At 56.6% G+C, this 13,390-nt stretch overlaps 1 protein-coding gene across 1 annotated transcript; it reads left to right on the forward strand.

The window, feature by feature from the left end:
• Positions 1 to 1,412: 1,412 nt before the first annotated feature.
• Positions 1,413 to 13,390, forward strand: ANKRD52 (ankyrin repeat domain 52). Its single transcript, XM_065888112.1, has 28 exons — positions 1,413 to 1,439; positions 1,748 to 1,831; positions 2,293 to 2,371; positions 2,571 to 2,641; positions 3,681 to 3,881; positions 4,407 to 4,494; positions 4,609 to 4,751; positions 5,055 to 5,267; positions 5,532 to 5,610; positions 5,922 to 6,036; positions 6,163 to 6,245; positions 6,355 to 6,472; positions 6,694 to 6,762; positions 6,950 to 7,090; positions 7,170 to 7,250; positions 8,610 to 8,721; positions 8,930 to 9,001; positions 9,253 to 9,454; positions 9,711 to 9,798; positions 9,875 to 9,992; positions 10,543 to 10,762; positions 10,963 to 11,050; positions 11,156 to 11,239; positions 11,349 to 11,494; positions 11,698 to 11,780; positions 11,975 to 12,057; positions 12,250 to 12,341; positions 12,793 to 13,390. Exons 1-28 carry the CDS (start codon positions 1,413 to 1,415, stop codon positions 13,041 to 13,043), a joined length of 3,231 nt encoding a protein of 1,076 aa, XP_065744184.1. The 3' UTR covers positions 13,044 to 13,390.

Here is a 13,390-nt window from a genome sequence, read left to right on the forward strand (position 1 = left end):
CAAAACCCAAAAAGAGCAACCTGACTGTGATAGTGTAAACTAAGTATGGAAGTGATAAGGAGACCTAACAAAAGGGAAAGAACTGTTAACCAGGGAAGACTTCCTGGAAGAGGTTAAGTTTTCAGAAAAACTGAAATTTTATTTTCAAAATGGTAAAAATTCAAAAAATTTACAGGTATATAGTGATAGGTAATTTTTCCTCTCATTCCTTATTCCCTGTTCCCCAGTTTCTCTCTCCAAGAAAAACCACTGACACGTCTTGTGTGTATCTTTCCAGGGATCAAGATCCTGAAGGTAATGAGGGGCATAGATTGTCGAGAGCAAAGGAGGGGGCTTTTATACCTCTGCCTTGACAGGGGGCCATCCTGCTATGCTCTTTCCTAAATGTGTTCCTTTCTTAGAACGCATATATTGAGTTGCTGAGCTCTGAACAGGACCCTGAATCACCCTGTATAAACTGTACCAATTTTTCAATATCCACTTTTCTTCTCTCTTTTTCCCTTTTTGGGATGGGATGAACTCCATCCAGATCTTACCTGACTGGCCGCTCTCTGGCCTCTCCAATGGAGGAGGGGAAGCACCCCGACCATTTTCGGGGGAGAAACCCGATTGAGCCTTTTGAAGTGTAGCCACCCTACCACCTTAACCTGGCAATGGAGTAATTAGGGAATCAAAAAGCCCGCTTCTGTTGACCTTGGAGCCCTCCTTCAACTGCCAGCTAGCCTGTTCTCTCTGTGGGGTTTTTCTGCAGCTAAGAGTCCTTGTTTTTTTGTTTTGTTTTTTTTCTCCGCAGCTTGGCACTTTTGCTCTTTCCTTTCTACCCAACTCTTGTCACTGCCAGTGGAGATACGCGCCTTCCCTCCCCTGGGGCTATTGCCATATATAACCCCCAGATCTCCACGCCCTGCTTCCCCAAGTCTTTGGGGATTCTGAGGTGTGTAATCGTGGACGGGAGGCGTTAGCTCGGAGGAGGCATTTTGGGCTGGGTGAGATCGGGCCAGCCATTTGGTCCTCAGGTTGCAAGGCACCGCAGCAGGGCCGCGGCCTGAGTTGCCGCTAGGGTTTTGTGGAGAATCCCCCGGGTCGCCAGACTGGAGCGGAGAGCACGGCGCCGCTGGCCTGGGGAGCCGGGTAACCAGCGGCCGAGGTTGGGGTCACCCGAGCCGCTGGGACCGCCAGGGCGGGGCGGAGGGCGCCGCGGCCTGGGGCAGCCTGCGCGGCAAGCGCCCTGCGGCCGGGCCCAGAACGGCCGCCAGGGAGCGCTGCGGGCTCCCGCTCCCGCCCCCTGGTAGGCGGGGCTGCGCTCTCCCCGCAGCCGCCGCAGCAGCCGCCGCCTGGGCCGCCCCGTGTCCCCGGTGGAGCCGCTGCCGCCGCCGCCGGGAGCTCGATGCGGACGGAGCCCGGGCCGGGCCATGGGGATCCTCAGCATCACGGACCAGGTCAGCCCTCCTGCCCTTGCTCGCTTCTTCCTTCCAGGGCCCGACGCCGCCGCCACGCGAGCCCAGGGATGTGCGGCCTAGGCTGGGCCCGAGCCCGGGGCTCCCGCCCCGCCCCACGCCGCGCTCCCCTCAACCAAGCCGGTGTCCTTGGGGGCCTGGTTACCGGCGGGGACACCGCGGAAGCCCCCTGCGGCCAGGACCCCAGAGCGGAGCCCCTCCAGCGTCGCCCCCCGCCCAAACCCGGTGTCCCCCACCCCACTCCCCGGTTCCGCTCCGGCCCGCTCCCTGAAAACCGGTTCTCCCTGCAGCCGCCCCTGGTCCAGGCCATCTTTAGCCGAGATGTGGAGGAAGTGCGTTCCCTCCTCTCGCAGAAGGAGAACATCAATGTGCTGGTGAGTTGAGATCAGGCAGGATGGCGAGCCGGTAATCTGGGCCCTGGTGTGCAGGACCCCTCCCCACCAATGGGGCGGCTCCGTGTTTCCTCGGCTCGGGTGAGGCCGCAGCTCTTTCCACCCTGGGATGGGCAACTGCTCTACATTTGGGGATGGAGAGCAGGTCAGGCTTAGAGTAGAGACCAGTAGGGCTGAGGATGCCCAGAAACGGTGTTCTCTTCTGAACCATCCGTGTCTGCAGCGCCTCCACCCCTCCTGGCAGAAGGAGACTGCTTCGCGGGCCGTGGCGCCCACCCCCTGACTCCACCCTCCCTCGGTGCTTGCTTTGACCTAGGACTGGGGTTTAGGAGGCTGCAGAACCTGTGGGAAGAGGTTGTGGGGAAAGGCCTGGAGCACGAAGACTTGGGCTTGGGTCCTGGATCGTTCACCCCTACAGCTGCTCCTCTTCTCTGCCTTCCTAGGACCAAGAGAGGCGAACCCCACTTCATGCTGCTGCCTACGTAGGCGATGTCCCCATCCTCCAGTTGCTACTGATGTCAGGTGAAAGTAGGGAGCTAGAAGGTGTGGCAGCTAGGGAGGGGACCTGAGGGAGGAGCCTTTTTGTCGTATCCAAGGATTGTCCTCTGGTGCTTGGTCCAGGCAAGCTTCCGTCTCCATCCAGATTCTCTGGCCTGATTACTGGCTTTCTTCCCCACCTGCTCTCCACCTCCCACCAAAAGAACATATTATATCCCCATAGGTGCTAACGTCAATGCTAAGGACACACTGTGGCTGACCCCTCTTCATCGTGCTGCTGCCTCCCGAAATGAGGTACTGGCCTCCCACCTCTTTTCTCCCTTCCAAAGAGGATGACTTGGTTAAAGGTTGGAAGATAAGGGTTGGAGAGCCTTAGTCCTCTGCCCTACAAGTTGGTCTATCCCCAGGTCCAGAGGAGACCAGACCTTGGCCCCTCCCTCTTACCCCTAGAACTGGCTGGTAAGGGGGGGCTGAGTGTTGCTAGCTGATGTGACGTCAGGGGAGAGCTTAACGCTGGGCTGGCAGACTGCAGGGGGCCCTGCTGCCAGGCCTTAGTGACTCACCCCTCCCTGGGGGGCCACCATGGAGTCTGATCCCCCTCTGGGCACTGAGATTTCTTTCCTTGTGATGGAGGGACGGGGATGGTGATTTGTTGCATCCCTGCCCCTCAAGCAGCATGAAAGTTGACACCACGAGGATCAAACATGCCCCATCAGTTGGGTCCCTCAACCCTGAAGAGTGGGAAGAGATGACCTTCTTCTTGGCTTGGTAGTCACTTCCCTGGCTCCAGCCACCAGGGGGAGGGACTGAGGCCAATGGGAATGGGGTGGGTGGTGAATAGGAGGGGTATTTTAGCCTGGGTTTTGGAGAGGAGCTAGTATCTGTTTGCTTACCTAGGTAATGGAAATGATTCTGATGCATATGGAAGGGCTGAAGGGGGGTATCTGGGGATTAATGTAGCGGGAACATTTATCTTTCCTAAAAGTGGTAGGGGATTGGGATCCTCTACATGTGTGGATTTGCTTGGTAGTGGCTGTATATATGGGTGAAGATTTTCAGGGTTTGGGTTATGAACAATACCAGGTGGCTTGAGGAGGAGATCCACGTTTTCCTCAGCAAGGGAGGGAAGATTTTAAGCTCTAAGAAGTTCCAGAAGATGGAAAGTAGGTATTGAAAGGCTAGGTGTGTTGGAAAAAATGAGGAGAGACTCTCTGCTGGGGGAGTGGGGAGATGGGGTCACATGTGCTGTGCTGACCTGTTCGCCCCTCCATTTCCTGTTGGTTTACGTCCTGCTCCCCCTCTATCTTCTCTCTTCTCGCCTGCCCCTCAACAGAAGGTGCTGGGATTGCTGCTGGCACATTCAGCAGATGTGAATGCCCGGGACAAGCTGTGGCAGACACCACTGCACGTGGCCGCCGCCAACCGGGCCACCAAGTGTGCTGAGGCTCTGGCACCATTATTGAGCAGCCTCAACGTGGCTGACAGGAGCGGGCGCAGTGCCCTGCACCACGCAGTGCATAGTGGGCATCTGGAGGTGAGGACCGCTCCCGTCCACGCCCAGCCCCATGCCTTCTTCCTTCCCTTCCTGCTCACCTTCCCCTGCCTCCAGGCCATTAGGCCTGGGGAGCAGCAGCCCAGATGATTATCTAAACACTTGGGCTCAAGCACCAAATGAATGGTTGGGTTGGATGGAAATTCTTGACTTGGACCTCAGGAGGGTGATAAAGCCTCTGAAGTTGCATGGAAAATGTTTGCATACATGGTTGTTTCTGAAGTGAGAGTCCGTGTCTTTCAACACATTTAGAAGACTTCAGAAGAGTTTAAAAACCACCGAATTACCTGAAGAGACTCCCTTAAGTTTATCTCAGACTTCCACATCTATCTGGGATCTCCTTAGTGCCTGCTTTCTCTGTTCCCTCTAGTTCTCCAGATGGTTCTGCCCAAGAACAGAGACATTAGGCTGCCTCAGCCTTTTCAGGTGCTAAGGGCTCTGCCCCTAATTAGGTATGTTGAAGGCATGAACCTGGCTCAAACAGGTGTCTTTCATGTCCTGAAACAGATGGTGAACCTGCTCCTCAGTAAGGGAGCCAGCCTGAATGTCTGTGACAAAAAGGAGCGGCAGCCTCTGCACTGGGCGGCTTTTCTAGGTGAGAAGAGAATCACGGGGAGAGCAGGATTTGGGATTCCTAGGGCAGGGACGGAGTGCTCAGGGCCCTAGAGTTCACCTTCCACCTCCTTGAAAGCGTACTGTCTTTTCCCAGGGCATTTGGAGGTCCTGAAACTGCTGGTGGCACGGGGAGCAGACCTTGGCTGCAAGGACCGCAAGGGCTATGGGCTGCTCCATACAGCTGCTGCCAGTGGCCAGATTGAAGTGGTGAAGTACTTGCTACGGATGGGGGCTGAGGTCAGGGTGCTGAGCACGGGGTGGGGCTGGGGGTAAGGGCAGGGAGCTGGAGGTCGGAGTCTGTTAGGGAGATAGGAAGGTGCTGGGATTGCTGGTGTGGTTTGGGGAGGTCGGGAAGATGTGGTGAGAGGATCTGAACAACGCTTGTCTTAAGCAGTAGTGCCCCCAGTCTTAGGGTCTGGAACCTGAGGGGTCTGAGGCAGTCGTTGGATTTCTGGGATTCTCTAGGCTATCTGTGCTGGCTTCCACTTTGTTTAAACTGGTATCTCCCTTATCCCCTTACCCTCACCCCTGGAAATCCAGATTGATGAGCCCAACGCTTTTGGAAACACAGCTTTGCACATCGCCTGCTACCTGGGCCAGGATGCTGTGGCTATCGAGCTGGTGAACGCAGGAGCCAATGTCAACCAGCCAAATGACAAGGGCTTTACACCACTGCATGTGGCTGCAGTCTCCACCAATGGCGCGCTCTGCTTGGAGCTGTTGGTCAATAACGGGGCTGATGTCAACTACCAGGTGCCTGAAGGGATGAGTCTGAGACCAGTGGGGAGAGGGGCCTGGCTCTGGGGGTGCTGACCGTATCTTTTGTTCTGGATAACTCTATGGGGAATGGTCCGCTTGCGTCCTGGGTTGATCAGTCCTTCCCAGGGGCCCAGGAAAATGTGGGCTGAGAAGATGTCCATATGATCACCCCGTCCTCAGAGACATGTCCTTTGGAAGGGGGAACAGGGCACTCTCCATGCTTTGCACTAGGAAAAAAAAAATGCCATGTTTCCACAGAGCAAAGAAGGGAAAAGTCCTCTGCACATGGCTGCCATCCATGGCCGTTTCACCCGCTCCCAGATCCTCATCCAGAATGGTATGGACCTGGAAGACTTTGTGATCTCTTTTCCCCCCTCAGAGAACTCATCCCTAGAAACACCTTTTCTTCCTCATTCCACCCCCCACCCCATCTTCCAGTCAGGATGGGCACCTGAAGCTCTGAGCAAGACACCTGTGGAAATGGCCCTGCTCTGCCTGCCCAGCCCCCTCAGGCTGACAAACGAGATAACACGTGTAGAAGGCTTAGCCTGGCCCCTGGCACGTAACAAGCACTCAGACAGTAGCTAACTAGCGTGAGTGGTCTGAAGCCAAAGGTCTGAGTGTGTGGGTGTGTGTCCCCCCTTTCAGGCAGCGAGATTGATTGTGCCGACAAATTTGGGAACACGCCGCTGCACGTGGCCGCTCGCTATGGACACGAGCTGCTCATAAGCACCCTCATGACCAACGGCGCGGATACCGCCCGGTAAGTCCGGACCCCTGACCCCACTTCCAGGCTGCCTCAGATCTAGGCTGGGCCCAGGCCACAGAAAAGAGGTCTGCATCTGGTCCCTCCTTGGCCCAAGGACTGAGTCCCTCCCCTTCTCCCCAGGCGTGGCATCCACGACATGTTCCCCTTGCACTTAGCTGTTCTCTTTGGATTCTCTGACTGTTGTCGTAAGCTTCTTTCCTCAGGTATGAGCTGACTGGTTCGGGGGTTGGGCAGGTGGGCAGGAGAGCAGAGGCCCTTCCCGGCTCTGCTCAGAGCTCTCAGATGGGATCTGTGGCTGTTCTGCCCCTTCAGGTCAGCTGTACAGCATTGTATCCTCACTCAGCAATGAGCACGTGCTTTCAGCTGGGTTTGACATCAATACACCTGACAACCTTGGCCGTACCTGTCTTCATGCTGCTGCTTCTGGAGGGTGAGTTTTCTTCCCTCTGTCTCAGGCCTCGAGAAGGAGGCTGGGCAGGGGTCTGGGCCCCTTCTTCTTTTCTGCCCAGAGCTCGCCCCCTCGCAGTGAGAGCAGCGGCAGCAGAAAGGGCTGTCCAGTTCCATCCTCCTTCAGCCCCTCCCTGGGGAGAATCCTGTGGCTTCTCCTTGAGCCCTCTTTCTCCCCTTAACCTGCGTCCTCCTTCCTTTTAGGAATGTTGAATGTCTTAATTTGCTGTTGAGCAGTGGAGCTGACTTGAGGAGGAGAGACAAATTTGGAAGGTGTGTTAATGTGTAGGAGTAGATATACACATAAGGGACATCCGATCAGAGAGACAAGTGATGGAGGGCAGGGGGGGAGTTGGAGACTGAGTGAGGAGAATATTACCAAGCAGCTTCTGGCCGCACATCTGGTTGCATTTGGATCTGCCCCCGATTCTTTTACCCACCCTCCTTCGCTTCTCCCCAGGACCCCACTGCACTACGCAGCCGCCAATGGCAGCTACCAGTGCGCCGTCACGCTGGTGACCGCCGGGGCAGGCGTCAATGAGGCCGACTGTAAAGGGTGCTCTCCGCTCCATTATGCTGCCGCCTCCGACACCTACAGGAGGTGAGGCGCCCACTTTGCTCTTCTCAGCCCCACTCTCCTCCCTGAGCGCCCCCCAGACTTCTTCACTCTCCTCCCCCAGGGCGGAGCCCCACTCATCTTCCAGCCACGATGCTGAAGAGGACGAGCCACTGAAGGAGTCCCGCAGGAAGGAGGCCTTCTTGTGAGTAGCCGAGGAGACCCCCGGGGTGTGCTTTCCCAGCAGTGTCGACTCTGGTCCTGTTATTCTCCCACCACCACCCTGCTGCTGCTTTGCACCCTGAGTTTAGTCCTGGACCAAACACTGTGGGTACAGACAGAAGTAGGAGACATAGTTCCTTCCTTCAAGGAATGGATGGTCTTCTTGAGGGAATCAGAAAAGCTAAACACAAATTCATTTGCTTATTCCACAAGCATTACTTGAGTATTTACTTAATAGGTACCAAGTAATGTGCTGGGTGGTAAGGATAGAAGATGAATTACCCCAAATTTCTGTACTGTATACATTCTAGTGTAAGATGTTAATAATAGGGGAAACTGGGTGAGGAATTTATGGAAACTCTGTATTATCCTCACAAGTTTTCTGTAAGTCTAAGACTGTTATAAATAAAGGGTTTATTTATTTTTTTTATTTATTATTTATTTTTTTGTGGTACGCGGGCCTCTCACTGCTGTGGCCTCTCCCATTGCGGAGCACAGGCTCCGGACGCGCAGGCTCAATAGCCATGGCTCACGGGCTCAGCCGCTCCGCGGCATGTGGGATCTTCCCAGACCGGGGCACGAACCCGTGTCCCCTGCATTGGCAGGCGGACCCTCAACCGCTGCGCCACCAGGGAAGCCCAAGGGTTTATTTTTTTTAAAAAAAGATATTTAAAATCCAAGAGGCTCAACTATGTGACCTTTGGCAAGTAACTTAACCTCTCTGTGCCTCAGTTTCCTCAACCGTAGTAGAGATAAGAATAATAGCTATCTCAAAGGATCAGTATGAAGATTAAGTGATTTAATACACATGAAGTGCTTAGAACAGTGTTTGACACATTGTAAGTGTTAAATGCTGTATTAATATTTCTACTAGTACCACTACTACTGAGCTATAAGAGTGGTGCCGGGGAATAGAGGGGAGGAGGCACCTAACTGGGAAGTTTGGGGAAGGCCTCCCAGAGAAGAGGATTCTGGGAGCGAGTATGAGATGAGTAGGCCTTTTCAGGCGGGCTGGGAGGAGAAGGCAGGGGTCAGTATGCCTGGAGGTGGGGGGAGAGTGTGTCGATCACAAGTTGGTAACTGATAACTGTGCTCCAGGTTCTCTAGGAGAGCATTCAAAGGATAGAGGAGGGCGTTGAAGCAAGAGTGGTTCAGGGCAGACCTGGAGGTGGTAGGTCTGGGTCTGGGCTTGAATGGGCAGGAGTTAGCCTACCAAGAGTGGGGGATGGGTGTTGGCCAGCTAGGCCTGGAGGGGCTCCCTTGCCCTCTCCTCTGCTCCTCTCAAACTGTGCTTTCCCTGGCTGGGCCTGTCCCCTCCTCACAGTCTACTCCTGTCCCCCAGCTGTTTGGAATTCTTACTGGATAACGGTGCAGACCCCTCCCTGCGGGACAGGCAGGGCTACACAGCCGTGCACTATGCAGCCGCCTATGGCAATAGACAGAACCTCGAACTGGTACGTGTGGGACCTGGCCTGGGGGAGAGGAGCAGGGCAGGGCACAGCACACAGTCTCCTTTGGTATCTGTGGATTCTCAAACCAAGGGGTGGTTGAATCAAATGTGGTCTCTAGATCCAGGGGCTTTGGGGGTTGCTGTGGGTGGGGTCAAGGGGTAATATCTTGGGAATACCAGAACCTCAGCACCTACTATTCTGTCCATTGCAGCTCTTAGAAATGTCCTTTAACTGCCTGGAGGATGTAGAGAGCACCATTCCAGTCAGCCCTTTGCACTTAGCTGTGAGTCCCAGGTCTTTTCCTCTTGCCTTCCTTGTCCCTACCTGCCCCAGGCTGGCACACAGGTATAAGCACGTGTGAATCTGTCCTTGCTTCTGCCTTCTTGTGGGGATGTCGCAAGCAGGCAGTGGTCTGGAGAGGGGCCCAAGGAGCTCACGGGGAGGCCTGTTGCCTGGAGTCTCCCTGTGGGAACCCAAGAGCAGAGTGGGGACAGTGTCCCGAGCTGTATCCATTGGTTGCCTGCACCCCTCCAGGCCTACAACGGTCACTGTGAAGCCCTGAAGACACTGGCTGAGACGCTGGTGAATCTGGACGTAAGGGACCACAAGGGCCGGACCGCGCTCTTCCTGGCCACTGAGCGAGGCTCCACTGAGTGTGTGGAGGTGCTAACAACCCATGGCGCCTCTGCCCTCATCAAGGAGCGCAAGCGCAAGTGGACACCCCTGCACGCTGCTGGTGGGTGCGCCCTTTGGGCTGCTCCCTCCCCTTGTCACGCCAGGCCTCCTCCAAGACTGGTCCCCAGATCCCTCCTGAACCCTGAGGGGACTGGGGTTGGGATGGAGTAGGGTGAGGAAGATGGAAACTGCAAGTTCTGATTCGTAGCCTCCTATCCCCCAAGATTTCTCCCTGCCCCAGTCTTCCCATAACCTCCACCCTTCACCTGGCCTTCTTGCCTCGACCATGCCCTGACACAGACCCCCTTTTCTCCTAGCTGCCTCTGGCCACACTGATTCCCTGCACTTGCTGATCGACAGTGGGGAAAGAGCTGACATCACAGATGTCATGGATGCCTATGGACAGTGAGTGTTGGCCAGGGGTGGGGTGCAGGGTTCCCATCCCTGCCAGGCCCTCACCCTTTTCTTGCCCCCTCTGTAGAACCCCACTGATGCTGGCCATCATGAATGGCCACGTGGACTGTGTACATCTGCTGCTAGAGAAAGGATCCACAGCTGACGCTGCTGACCTCCGGGGCCGCACTGCCCTCCACCGTGGGGTGAGTGAGCTCCTGGGTAGGGTCACTCACAGAAGGGCCTGGACGCGGGAGCACGACAGTAGGACATCAGATTGTCTAGCACGTGGGCCAGGATCTTGTGCCCGGGGTCTTAGTGGGCCTTACTGTATTTGCTCCAGGATGAGTATCTGACGTCCGCAGCTGATCTCCCTGATTACCTTGCTCTGTAATCACATACAGCCACCTGCTTACCACCCAGACTCTGCCCCAGGGTACCCAGCTGGCCCCGTCCTGTTGGATAATGATGCCACGACCTGGTCCTTCTCCACCATTGCCTGTCCTAAAGCTGCCTCCTCCTCATCCCACGGGATTCTCTGACTCAGTCTCCCACTACAGAAGGCCAGGATTAATTCTCACCACCCTGACTGTCAGTTGGCATAGAGTCAGGGAAGGAGATGCTCATCCCTAACACTTAGAATCATTGCTGTAAAGACGAGGATTGGAGCCCTGGAGTTGGTTCCTGCTCCTGGGCCAGCCCCAGTGACTGGCCGTTGGAAAGGGAGTTTGAGCCACACCCCCATGTCCCCCACAGGCAGTGACTGGCTGTGAGGACTGCCTGGCCGCCCTGCTGGACCACGATGCATTCGTGCTGTGCCGAGACTTCAAGGGCCGCACGCCCATTCATCTGGCCTCAGCCTGTGGCCACACTGCAGTACTGCGGACCCTGCTGCAGGCTGCCCTTTCCACAGACCCCCTGGATACCGGGGTGGATTACAGCGGATACTCGCCCATGCACTGGGCCTCCTACACTGGTGTGGCTCTGGGGCCTTTGTAGGCACACCTATGTGTGTGGGGTGTAGGGGAGGGCAGACAGGGACTAGTGGGTTGAGGGAGGGACCTAGGTTGCTCTGGATCTGGAAGTAGAATGGAGTGTTGAGAGCTGGCACAGGACAGATGGAGGGGACCTGGTTGTCATTTCTCTCCATCACCACTCTTCCTTCCTCATACCCAGGACACGAAGACTGTCTGGAGTTGTTACTTGAACACAGCCCGTTTTCATACCTGGAAGGAAACCCCTTCACTCCTTTGCACTGTGCAGTGTGAGTCCCTTCCTATACCGCAGCCCCACTCAGGTCTGTGACCTGGGCTTAGGACAGGCTGTCTATTTCCCCTGCCCCTCTTGCTGACCCTTCCTCTTCCCCCAGAATTAATAACCAGGACAGCACCGCAGAGATGCTGCTGGGAGCTCTGGGTGCCAAGATTGTGAACAGCCGAGATGCCAAAGGACGGTGAGTGGCGGGAGGCTTGGGGAGAAGCCTCCGTTGCCTCTGGCTTCCTCTTGCTGCTCAGGAGCAAGGGCCTTCCCCGTTTCACTCTGCCCTGACGCCCTCCCCGCAGGACCCCTCTTCACGCCGCTGCCTTCGCGGACAACGTCTCTGGGCTCCGGATGCTGCTGCAGCATCAAGCCGAGGTGAACGCCACTGACCACACTGGCCGCACTGCGCTCATGACGGCGGCCGAGAATGGGCAGACCGCTGCTGTGGGTGTGTAGGGGCCGCGTGTGGGAGGGAGGTGCTCCCCTGGGTTTTCGCCCTGCCTGTGGGGTTTAGGAGGCAGGAGGCATATCTTTGGATGTTTCCCCCTCTGCAGATGGGGTGCAAAGGGTATGCAGACAGGAGGGTGCAGAGCCAGGCCGGCACGGCTCTGGAAGGGAGCGTCAGCCCCCTCTGCCTCCTTTCTCTTGTAGAATTTCTGCTGTATCGAGGGAAGGCAGACCTTACTGTGCTGGATGAGAACAAGAACACTGCCCTCCACTTGGCCTGTAGCAAGGTACCGCCGGCAGTGCAGGTGGGGCTGTGTGAGGGGCTGGGCCTGGTGACTGGAGAGAGGGCCCGGCGGAAGTCAGGATTGTCCAGACTGTCTGACTGGTGGGGTAGCTTTCTGTCCTCCTGCTGCCCCCTCAGCTCCTATTGTCATCCTTCCACCTCACAAGTCTTCACTCTCTGTCCCTCTCTCTCCCTCAGGGCCACGAGAAATGTGCCCTCGTGATCCTGGCAGAAACCCAAGACCTCGGCCTCATCAATGCCACCAACAGTGCGCTGCAGATGTGAGTGCCCTGGGGAGGGGCTCCTGGCGGGGGGCGGGGCCAGGAGAGCGGCTGAGGAAGTTGCGGCCCGTGTTCCAGGGGCCCTCTGGAACTCACAGTGTCCGCTCAGCAGCGTGGCGACTCTGGCTGAGGGCGGAAGGGCAGCTTGCCATTGCCCCGACCTCATGCTCCTTCTTCTTCCTTTATTCCAAGGCCCCTACACATTGCCGCCCGGAATGGTCTAGCTTCTGTGGTGCAGGCCCTGCTGAGTCGTGGGGCCACAGTGCTGGCTGTGGATGAAGAAGGTGGGTGGGGTCTGGAGCTCCCTGCCCCTCCGGGCTTTGGGGTCAGGGACATTCGTTCTTCAGGAGGTGACTTCTTAAGCTTGCTGGTTAATAAACTGGATTTTCTTCCCAAGGGAACTCTTCAGAGCAGGGACCCCACACCGATACGCTAGAGTCTCTGAGGGGAGTCTGACGGAACTAGGTGGAGCCAGCAGGGTCCTCAGGAAGACCTCCTGCACACCTCAGCCTCCCAGCCTCCTGTCCCCCAGGCTGGCTCTGTTCTTTACCCCACACTGGGACAGTCTGCCTGTCAGCCTCCCTGGGCCCTTATAGCCCTTGAGTTCTGACCATGCTGGGTGCTTGCGTGCCTTGGCTCCCCTCCACAGATAAGAGAGCTCAGGGCCCAGGGGCGGGTGGATGGGGAGCCAGGGGTACAGGACCCTGGGGCTCAGTTCTCCCCTTTGCTCTGCAGGTCACACCCCGGCATTGGCCTGCGCCCCCAACAAAGATGTGGCAGACTGCCTGGCCTTGATCCTTTCCACCATGAAGCCTTTCCCACCCAAGGACGCCGTCAGTCCTTTCAGCTTCAGCCTGCTCAAGAACTGCGGCATCGCAGCAGCCAAGACGGTGGGTGGCTGCGGTGCCCTGCCCCACGGGGCCTCCTGCCCCTACAGCCAGGAGCGGCATGGCGCCATTGGGTTAGATGGCTGCTACTCCGAGTAGCCCCCTCCCGTGTCCCTCCCCCTGCCGGTGGCTTGATATCTTATTCTATTTATTTAGAAAAAGTCTATACATTTAGGGCACTTTAAAGGAGAACACGACTGGGTTGGGGGGCGGAGGGGGGAAAAAGCACTGGGGAGCAGCTGCTCACCCCTTTGCCACACTATCCTGGCCTGGCAGGGGTCTGGGACCAACAGGGAGCACCCCAGGCCCTTGGTACCCCCAGGGCAACCCCTTCTGCCAAGTGTCCCAAAATGATCGCTCGATGCCTGGCTCCCCCTCTCTTTTATCCCCTCTCTCCGTTCTCCCTTTCTGCTGCCAGCTGCCCCCACTCTTCCCGTTGACTCTCC

This window comes from Phocoena phocoena, chromosome 11, assembly GCF_963924675.1.
Source record: "Phocoena phocoena chromosome 11, mPhoPho1.1, whole genome shotgun sequence".
Lineage (NCBI taxonomy): Eukaryota > Metazoa > Chordata > Mammalia > Artiodactyla > Phocoenidae > Phocoena > Phocoena phocoena.

Coding starts and splice junctions, on each gene's coding strand:
- ANKRD52 (XM_065888112.1), top strand. CDS start 1,413: ATGGGGATCCTCAGCATCACGGACCAG. Junction 3,882..4,406: donor TGCATAGTGGGCATCTGGAG/GTGAGGACCGCT, acceptor GTCCTGAAACAG/ATGGTGAACCTGCTCCTCAG. Junction 4,752..5,054: donor TGCTACGGATGGGGGCTGAG/GTCAGGGTGCTG, acceptor CTGGAAATCCAG/ATTGATGAGCCCAACGCTTT.